At 36.2% G+C, this 10,944-nt stretch overlaps 1 protein-coding gene across 2 annotated transcripts; it reads left to right on the top strand.

Moving 5' to 3' along the window:
• The first annotated feature begins 6,126 nt into the window (after positions 1-6,126).
• On the top strand, positions 6,127-10,299 carry LOC121742071 (protein NAR1-like). 2 transcript variants are annotated; one of them, XM_042135098.1, is made up of 12 exons: positions 6,127-6,332; positions 6,574-6,688; positions 7,009-7,091; positions 7,278-7,431; positions 7,550-7,736; positions 7,960-8,086; positions 8,412-8,568; positions 8,660-8,709; positions 8,788-8,959; positions 9,241-9,367; positions 9,475-9,566; positions 9,873-10,299. In XM_042135098.1, exons 2-12 carry the CDS (start codon positions 6,602-6,604, stop codon positions 10,023-10,025), a joined length of 1,389 nt encoding a protein of 462 aa, XP_041991032.1. In that variant the 5' UTR covers positions 6,127-6,332; positions 6,574-6,601; the 3' UTR covers positions 10,026-10,299. The 2 variants fall into 2 exon arrangements, with proteins under 2 accessions (XP_041991032.1, XP_041991033.1); XM_042135099.1 differs by lacking the exons at positions 6,127-6,332; positions 6,574-6,688 and having other exon boundaries at positions 7,026-7,091; positions 7,214-7,431.
• The last annotated feature ends 645 nt before the right edge of the window (positions 10,300-10,944 follow it).

The following is a 10,944-nucleotide window of genomic DNA, read 5'->3' as shown; positions in this document are numbered from 1 at the left end:
CATCGACATAAAATACCTGTGATCTCCAATAGATTCAACACGCGATGGACCCCAACAATCCATGTGAATGTAGTCGAGCGTCCCCTTGGTCCGATGAACAGCTTTCTTTGGGAACTTGTTGCGATAAAGCTTCCCAAAAACACAGTGTTTGCGGAAATCCAGATTCTTCACTTTATGCCCAGAGAGAAAATCACGCTTTGACAGATTTTGCATCCTTCGTTCCCCCATGTGACCAAGCCTCATATGCCATAGCTTTGTCATACTCTCAGCCGGAATCTCGGATGATGCAGTATCAGCAGAGCCTGTCACGATGGAACCTTTCAGAATATACAAGGTACCCCATTTCAAGGCTGTCAGAACCACCTTCGAACCTTTTATAATATGCATTACTCCACCTTCACCTTTGAAGCTGAATCCCTTACTGTCAAAGGTACTCAGAGATATCAGATTTTTCGTCATATGTGGAACCTGACATCGCTCAAGGTGCAGAACACCCCATTGTGCGTCCTTATTCTGATAGAGCCAATGCCAACCACCTTGCAGACAACACTGTTGGCCATGGTAATGTTGCATCCATCTATCTGCTCGTAAGTGGTGAAATACTCCATGTGCGGACATAGATGGTACGATGCTCCTGAGTCAAAAATCCACACATCGTTGCTATGTGGCTGGTCATCTGCAACCAGCGCCAGACTTACTTCAGAATCTGAGTCATCAGCTTCTGCTACAGTTGCTGAACCATTGACATCCCCTTTCTTGCCCTTTTTCTTTTTCTTCTTCGGACAATCATACTTCCAGTGCCCTGGTTCTTTACAATATCTGCAGATGTCGCCGAGTTGGAAATCTTTCGTTCCTCCTTTTGATTTCGACTTCTTCTTTCCAGATTTCTTCTGACCCGTACCCGTAGCAGATAATCCCGATGCCTGACTTTCTGTGGCTAAACTAGCTGGCTGTTGCCGATCTTTTCTGATATGGAAAGCAGATAGAACATCTTCCAGAGACAGAGTTTCTTTCCCAGTCATAAAAGACTCAACGAAATTCTCATACGACTCAGGCAAAGAAACTAACAGAATTAAAACAGCATCCTTATCTTATACTTTAACTTCAACATTACGCAAATTCAGCAAAATTTTGTTCAAATTTTCCAGATGGTCCCGAAGGGGCATACCTTCCTGCATGCGTAATCGGAACAGACGTTGCTTCAGGAGCAACATATTGGTTAGAGACTTCGTCATGTATAGACTCTCTAACTTCGTCCAGAGGGCAGCCGCAGTTTCCTGATCAGCGACTTCGATGATAACATCGTCAGACATGCACAACATGATTGTCGAGTGAGCATTTTCATTTAGGGTTACCCACTCGTCATCCTTCTCGTCTGCTTTTTCGCCTTTCCTTTTGCAGTTAGCGGCGCCCACAACCTTGCTGCTCTAGCAAAGATCGCATCTTGATCTGTTATAGACCGAAACTATTTCTCTTAGTAAATTTGTTGACCTTCACGTTCAGAGCTGACATCTTGATCGATTAACACAGAAACCCTAACAGATGCGGAATTCAAAACCCTAGTTCGAAAACCAGGCTCTAGATACCAGTTTGTTGTGACAGAATAGAGCAATTGTGTAATCGAGATAAACAGAAACGTAAAGAAGACACAGATTTACGTGGTTCACCAACATTGTTGGCTACGTCCACGGGCAGGAAACGGAGAACAGATTTTATTCAGAGTGTTTTCGGATTATGGCTACATATTTCAGATTTATGTGCTCTACTCCCATATAAATAGGCACACATGAGACAGACTAGGCCTAGGAAACATAATCCTATCCCAATTAGGAAACATAATCCTATACAGATTCAAGGAATACTGACATTGATTTATTGAAAAATTAATAAATGGCATAATTAAGATTTGTATAAGGTTAATATATAACCTCGAATGGAATAATATCATAACAATACATGATTAAAAAAAAATATTTATGTTTAGCAAAAGTTTTCAAGAGTCTGAATGACGCCATGTATGAAGACATGATACATCCAAACACTCTTCTATTAAGACATTCACCATCTTTGCTCAACACCTCCCATTGTCATCATCGTTCAACCTTTATAACATATGCAAGCATGGCTGAGTATTTGATCAGTGAGCACATGCCGAAATCTAAATTTTTATAAAAATACTCTCTCCGTCCTTAAAGAGTATGCACTATTTCCTTTTTCGTCCGTCCCCAAAGAGTATGAACTTTCAATTTTGGAAACGCTCTTCTCTCTAATGAGGTGGGATCCATTCCCACTAACAATACTTAACAAACTTTTTCTATTTATCTCTCTCTTACTTTACCAATAATGCATTAAAACCCGTGCCAAACCCAAAGTTCATACTCTTTGGGACGGATGGAGTATTTGTCATGCCGCCATTGAGTGATTTCAGGGTTTTAACTTTAAATATATCCGAGTCACCAAAACATTTCATCGTAAAACATGGATGCACATCCCATTACATCCATTATCATCCTACCATATTTGAACATACATGACAAGGAATGTGACCACTTTTCAAGTAACTAGACCGACCAACTTGAAAGATGACGCCCGATTTACTTGTTGTACACTAGTCCGAGCAGGGTTTGCGACCAACTAGGACCTGAATTCGATTAAATATACTCCATCCATTCCTTAATGGATGTCTCATTTCACTTTTACTATTTTGGCAGAGGGACCCACATTTTACTAACTCACTCTCTCACATTTTTATTATAAAATTAATACTCCCTCCGTCCAACAAAAGATGTCACACTTGTGGGACGACACGAGGTTTTAGGAGGTTTTGTTTTGTGTGTTAAGTGGAGAGAGAAAATAAAATATTTATATTAATGTGAGAGAGAACTTTAACCATAAATGGAAATGTGACATCTTTAGTAGGACAAACTAAAAAGGAAAGTGAGACATCTTAAATGGGACGAATGGAGTATATAAAAGTAGGTCTCACATTCCACTTACTTAATCTACCACTTTCATTTACAAAAGTCAAACAATTTTTAAAACATGTCCGGTAAAAAATGGGACATTTATTAGGGACCAAAGGAGTACATTGCAAAGCCACGGTTCAATCAAAACCAAAATATGGCATGACAAACATAATCCACATCACTTTTAACGTAAAACATAGTACTTGAAACATTGTTCATATTTAAAAAGAAATTCCACTTCATTGGCTTAACTCCTCAACCCAATTTTCCATTCCGCTCTCAAATAGCATACTTGAAAAAACCCTTTTTTTTAAAAAAAAATAACATACTAATCAAACTTTAGGGAAAAATTAAAACTTAAAAATAATCCACGCATCCTATATGAGTGTTCGTTTTATTTTCTCGCTCATACTTGGGGAAATTTTGAAATTCTCGTATCTATACATATATAAAATGGGAGTTTTGGAGATATTTACAAGATTGTCATTTTATATTAAAAATTATAATTTAATTAAAACTAATTTTTGTTTGTGAATTTGTTTAGGGTTAACGGCAGTTTCATGGAAATTAATTAGACTTCCAATAAATGTAATGAATATTGCTAAATATAATTATTATTTAATTAAGACTGATTTTTGGTTGTTACTAAAACTTCCATTAAATGTAGTGAATATTGCAAAATAATTCAAGCAAACTTGAAGACAAATAGGGTTTGCAATTTTCTTCCTTGATGTTTGTCAACACGTACATTTCATGCATAATTGTATATTAATTAACAAAAAAAATAACTTCCATGGTTATTGTGTATTAAATGCACACATCTCATACGTTTACAATATTTAAAGATACAATTTACATGTCATGCATAAAATTATACTCCCTCATTTTATTAGGCAAACATGATAATACATATTTCCCTAATTATAAGGCAAATAATCGTTATTCACACTTATGTTTATCCGAAGTGGGGAATAGGAAAGGTTTCATCTCAAGACAATTAATGATTTCAACATATGATCAAATTAATTTTAAAAAGTAGAAACGGTTAATATGAAAAAAAATGCAAACAACCGTTAATCACAATTAATTTTAGTCTGAGTGGATAATATGAAAGGTTTTTAGAATATGTAGAGTCATGGTTAATTTATTGGCCTATATATAAATATAACATTTGGAAGCTTGATTACTATCCACACATTTTTACTTACTCCTTACAATTATAATCGAATGTTCGAATCGGCTGTCTCCACGGCTTGGCCGTAGCCGAAATTAAACCCCTTCCAACGATGTCTTTGACTCCTCATTTCAGATGGTTTGTTAATATGCCTTGAATCTGTATAATTTGTCGCTAACCGGACGTGAGTCTCGCTGTTTATCTCAATTACACAATTGCTCTATTATGTCACACCATGGTTGTTGCCGTTGATGTTACTCAAAATTGATTCTCTCGAATAGTGAAATAAATAATGTATTTATTCTGTAAATTTCATTGTTGTGCTTCATGTTATTTTTTTATTGTCAAAGGTAATGAATATTGATAGATTTCACGATTGATAGATTTCATTTGTGAAATGGCTGTCGCCTTGGCACTTGGCAGCATGCATTTTAAGCATATGGTATTTTGGTTTCTGTTTTTTTAATATTAAAGTAGTTTCTTTGCAGTGACATGGTTGACAACATCTATTTTAATTATTGTGATTTGGAATTCTCGTGTTTCATAATTACGATGTCATGGTCTATTTAATTTGTGAAATGGATGCAGTGATGTGTTTAATTTCAGTTGATTCGACTTTGTTCAACTATACTAGTGTTAAATTATGTATAATTCAAAAGTAATAAAACATCTAATAATAAGTTATTTGAGCCTTTTAATAGTATTCCATTCATTCTATTACATTCCTTGCACCCGTGAAACACAATTATTTAATTAGATAGAATACAAGTCTAGCTTCAACAAAACACTACTTTGGCTCCAATAAATAATATCATTGGGTGAATAGATGCTTGGATGAATGCAAGCAAGATTTTTTTTGAATGTGAATAGATGCTTGGATGAATGCAAGCAAGATTTTTTTTGTTTACCGTTCACATAGCCCTATTGCAAAGCATTTTCTTGATATGAGCATATAAACAGATTTATAGCCAAGATTCGGGTAAAAAAACATCTATCAATAAGGATTATCACGTAGGTCGACCCAGGGTAAGATATCGAATACAGATCTAAAACCCCCAAAATAGAATAAGTGATCAACAAAGTAAAATTGAACTGGGGCGGAGTGAGAATTTTATTGATATTTGGCTCATTTGTTGGTCATGATGAGTATATTTTAAAGTTAAGGGTTTAGGGTTTAAGTTTCAAGGTTTGAGTTTTTAGTGTATAGGGTCACTATATTGCAATGAAATGAAGCTCGACTAAGAAGTGTCTCACCAGTGTAATCTTAAATTATAGCTTTTGATAAACAATATCTTAAATCTCATTAGGAGAAGTGGTAATTATACATTCTTTAGTTTTTTTTGTTTTGTGTGATGTAAATTTGCTTAAGTTTTTTTATCTCACGGTTATTATTTGCAACGATTAGGTGGGCCGAAAAACAACATATGCTGCCTATGGTGGTTTTGCAGCATTCTTGGTTGTCATAAAAAAAGGTTTTAGAATTGATAAGGATTTTAGTTTTCAAGGATGAGGTTGAAAGTTCTATCTATAATTTAATGTTTGAATATTATGTTTCAATATTGATTTGTAAATATTTTTACCTTCGTATAACATAGAATTTTATTACTCATTTTATTCATTGTTATTATATGCTATGATCTTTTTGTTTATAATTTTCGCATAATAATACTGTATATAATTTTGTTTCAGAAACTAACAATCAATGTTTTGAAAATATCTTAGTCCGTGGGTGTAATACTAGTATTGATTAAATCATGGGATTGAGATTGCCATCTCGAAATATGATCAAAAAATGTTACTACTACTAGTTACTTAAATTCAAAACTTGAATTTAATTTTGAGGCCTCAAGTAAACCATACTCTTCTCATTAAAATAGCCGGCCCAAATCCTAATTTAAAAATAGATGGCCCAATCTCGTCAAAAGAAATGTGGGCCAAGTCTGCAAAACTAATTGTTGGCTTATTATTATTTAACTTAATTGTATTTTTACATTCTCCTTCTCCTTCTCCTTCTCCTTCAACGTCAACAACTTGCTCTTCGACTCTCCAGCGTCGCCAGCCGCGCCGGAGTTCTCCGACGCCAGCCTGCCACGCCTCTGTTTCTTCCCCTATTCATCCCTCCTTCTCCATCCTCCACGAAGAAGTATTTAAAAGCTTGAAACTTCAGAGTCCACACCCATTGCAAAAAATTGGTATAATAGTTTTTTATGTATCTTATTCCTCTTGTATTCTGTTAATAGCAGCAATATTTTCCCAGTTTCGCCTTATTGACTTTTATGGAGTCGGCAAGTTAGTCAGACTAGGAAACCCATTGGAATACACACCGCCTTTCAATCCCCTTTTATAAATCTTCAAATCCCTAATTCCTCCGACTCTCCACCTTCAACTGGAACACACGGCCGTGTCATTAAATATCAATTCTTCGTTTTTCAGGGAATCGTACACCATACAGACTGCGATAATGTCGGCGAGATTTTCTGCTACGCTCAGAATTGGCGACTTGAACGATTACATAGCTCCATCACAGGGCTGTGTCATTAAAACTGAGGTAATTGGTTCTTTTAATCAATAATCATCAGCTAGGTTATTGAGAATTGTGATTGGAATTGCACATATTTTGCTCCCTGTTGTTGTTGAAATTGTTCAACTGTTTGCAGTTCTGTTCGAGTTTTTAAAATATTTTCAGATGGCTTTTGCAATCAGTGAAGTTCAGTGCTTAGTTATGTTGCTCCCTTTTTCAAGTATAATATCAATTGGTGCATGATCCCCTGTGAAAGTGCATTCTCGTTTAGTATGATCTTGTCTGTTGCCATTCTTTTCTTTGTTGTCATCTTCATCGTATTTATTCTAGTTCATGTTTGTTAACAGAATGCTGGGAAATCAAGGATGGCTCCGAAAGCGGCTCAGACGGAGCCTGTGAAGATCTCGCTCAAGGACTGCTTAGCTTGCAGGTAAATACAACTATGGTTCTAGTTTTCAGGATGGACGTGTTTGTTTTTTATGACCACCGTTGCTAGATATAATCACTTAGGGCCTCCTCTGCACTTGCGTGTGTGTCTGTGGGTAAGTGCAGGGGAAGAACGGAAGGAGGAGAGAAAATCGACACTGGTACACTAATGTACTTGCTTCTCATGCAGTGGGTGCATAACTTCCGCAGAGACAGTTATGCTTGAGAAACAGAGTTTAGATGAGTTTCTTTTGAACCTCAACAAAGGAAAAGCTGTAATTTTCTCCCTTTCTCCCCAGTCTAGGGCTTCTCTTGCTGTTCATTTTGGCCTTTCTCCCCTTCAGGTAAGATTTTATATATAGAATTCATTATTGTCCTTTATTTATTTTTGCTGGACAAATAGTTTTTGGATTGTCTATTTTGGGTACATTTTCCTGCACTACCAGTTTTTTCCTGATACAGGTATTTCAGAAACTTACAACATTGTTGAAGTCTTTGGAAGTGAAAGCCATTTTTGATACTAGCAGCAGTCGAGATTTAACACTTATCGAGTCTTGTACTGAATTCATAGCTCGTTATAGAGAAAGCAATTCAGCTAGTGAAGAGAAGTCAAAATCAGCCCTTCCTATGATTTCATCTGCATGTCCAGGTACTAAAATATAAAACACTCTTCCTGTGCAAATATTTGCTCTTTATAACCTAATAAAATATGATGTCCAAAACTTTTATCTATGTGCGGTTGTGTGTTGGAGAGAGGTAGGAACGTTTTGGGAGGTTGACTATGTATATTGGTCTTCAAAAATTATTTCATAATAATTGAAATGTCTTCCTTGATTGTAATTTGTAACTATTTTTTTTATATGCAATGGCAGGTTGGATATGCTATGCTGAAAAAACTCTTGGATCATATATTCTTCCACATATTTCTTCAGTGAAAAGTCCCCAGCAAACAATTGGTGCTGCCATTAAGAACCACATCTGCCAAGAATTATGTATCAGGTGATTAGCGTTCTAAAAAATTGTAATGGACCCTTTTGGTTCCAACTATTTCAGTTGATTTGTTCTTGTTTGTGAATGGTTATGCATTTGGCCCAGTACCTTTGGAAGCACCAGTGCCGTGATGGGATCCATGAGTAGTTGCTTGATTGTCCTGTTGTTTTATGATTTTTAGAAGCTGTTAGTCAGGACTCTTCGTTCAGAATTGATTTATCAGATCATAGTATGCACACATTAAAAATCACTTATGAAGTTCTTATGCCTCCCAAATTTATGAACTTTAGAGAAATGGGTTTTGATATTGGGGATATACTGTATGTTCACGCAGGCCAGAGGACATATATCACGTGACTGTGATGCCCTGCTATGACAAAAAGCTTGAGGCTGCTCGAGATGACTTTATGTTTCAGTCAGATTCAGATGCTGAAAGAATTACAGAGGTCGACTCAGTGTTGACAACTGGAGAGGTTTTAGATCTAATTAAGGTATATTTTCTGTGATAGCAGTCTGCTCATCCATTATTTATTGTTTTATATACTGTTTATCTAAAATGTAAATTATGTATTATTGTCGCAGATGAAATCAATTGATTTTACAACCTTGGAGGATTCTCCTGTGGATAAATTGTAAGGGTTTGTTGTTTATAGACTCTCTGAAGCAGGTATGATGGCCTGGGACTGATCAAGTGATAATTTAATCCACAGATTGTCCAATATAGATGAAGAAGGCAATCTCTATGGTGTTCGTGGGAGCTCTGGAGGTTATGCTGACACACTTTTTCGTTATGCCTCAAAGATGCTTTTTGGGAAGGAAATTGACGGTCCTCTTGAGTACAAGACTGTAAGGAATGCGGATTTTCGTGAACTTACTCTGGAAGTAAGTTTAATATTCCTTCATTCAACAGATTTGCCTGAAATTTTCAATCTTTATTTCCTCTCATACTTGGTTTACCTTGATACTTCTTATTCCTTGTTCAATGATGCTTCATACTTTCCCCTGGTGTCTGTTTTCATCATTTCACCTTCCTCTGTAGCATACATGCAAGAATTCGTATATGTATCTTAGTTATTCTTCACTATAGACATACTTGATACTTCACTTTAAAAATAAGGGTGACCTTGTGTTCTTTTTTCTAAGAGAATCTCTTTCTAATGCAGGTAGAGGGTAAAATTGTGTTGAGATTTGCACTGTGTTATGGATTCAGGAACTTGCGAAACATTGTTACAAAAATCAAATCTGGAAAGTGTGAATATCATTTTCTAGAGATAATGGCTTGCCCTTCTGGTATTTTTCTTTCCCACCTTCTAATTTTAATTTAGGAGTGTCAATTGATGTATATTATTATTCATCTGAAAGTAATTCTGTTTTCTTAATGTTTGCACCTATGACAGGATGCCTAAATGGTGGAGGACAAATCAAACCCAATCCTGGTCAATCTGCAAAAGATTTGATTCAATTGTTGGAAGCAACATATTCTGAAAATGTAAGTCTGATTATATGTTGGTGCCCTTCTTGGATTGTGGTAATATTCTGTCTGCTAGTTATATTGAGTGTCCGACAACCTTTTACTTCATGGGAGAACAATGTCGAAAGATGGGGATGGAATTGGTGGGTTTGGATTTCCTGAATCCTGAACTTTCGGCTTCAGGAAAAGAAAGAAAATTTTCAGTGCCTTGACAACCTAATAATATGTTGACTGTTGACACCCTTCTGTAGTTTGATGCCTCAGCTGCTGGGGTAATTTATTTTGATGGATGCTAATTGCTTAAGCTTTTATGCACCTCTTCAGGTATTGGTGGCCGATCCGTTTGAAAATCCTGGAATCAAAAGGCTATATAATGAGTGGCTCGGGCAACCTGGTTCAGAGAAGGCGAAGCGACATCTTCACACCGAATACCACCCTGTTGTGAAAAGCATCTCCTCTCAATTGCAAAACTGGTAGAAACACTTATTTTGGCAAATTAACTTCAATTAAGCATATGGTAATAAGGTTCTGTACCCGCTCAAATCTTCTCGAAGCATTTATGTGCCTGATATTCTTTTCAACTTATTTTATTTTTGGTAGTCAGGCATATAAATATATATGAAATGCAATCATGTTTTGCTATAGGTTGTTTTAGCATAGATAATTTGTTTAGATGTCGTAAATATGTTGTTTGTGTTGATGTAAAAACAGAAAGCTTCAAATGCAAGTTCACCTTAGAAGTCTCCTTTAATGTGTTTTGTGTTGTATATTAATGGGAACATTGGAGTTCTTTACACAGCCACAATATCTTATACTTTGTATACACCACATTTTAAACTGAGGTATCAATTCATTTGTGTAACAATTTTATTTTGAAGTATGGCTATTGCTGTTGAATTTTCTTATTTTGATTAATATTATTATATGCCTCGAGAGTTATGTTATACATTCTCGTGTAACATAGCCATATGTTGTCCAGTTTTAAAGTTTGGAGGTAAAATGATATTGCCTCTGTTGCCAATTCCTCTTCCAAATATCTTTCTCTCTCTCTACTTGCCTGCCTTACCTGTGAGCTAAGACCTCGACCCTGACTCTAACCCCATCATCCCCGTCAATTGCGCTTCCCCTTCACTGTTAACGAAACCAATTCTTCGGACCGCATGTTCCAGATCGAGATAGTCAGAGACGCTGCACCTGAATGGTAATCTCCATGCCCTAGCTGATTGAGCAGCGCGGCTCTGCCACTGAGATGTTGTGGAAAAGCATCTTGGCTAGCAAACTCATGGTTTTGGTTGTAGTTCAACTTCTTTGTTTGACTGAGTGAATAAGTCATGCGTCATTTCAATTAGCTATCTAGTTTGGAATTATGATATTTGTCTGTTTCATCAATGGATCT

Source organism: Salvia splendens, chromosome 7 (assembly GCF_004379255.2).
Source record: "Salvia splendens isolate huo1 chromosome 7, SspV2, whole genome shotgun sequence".
NCBI lineage: Eukaryota > Viridiplantae > Streptophyta > Magnoliopsida > Lamiales > Lamiaceae > Salvia > Salvia splendens.
The sequence above is the reverse complement of the archived record's forward strand: the minus strand, read 5'-3'. Positions and strand labels throughout refer to the sequence as shown.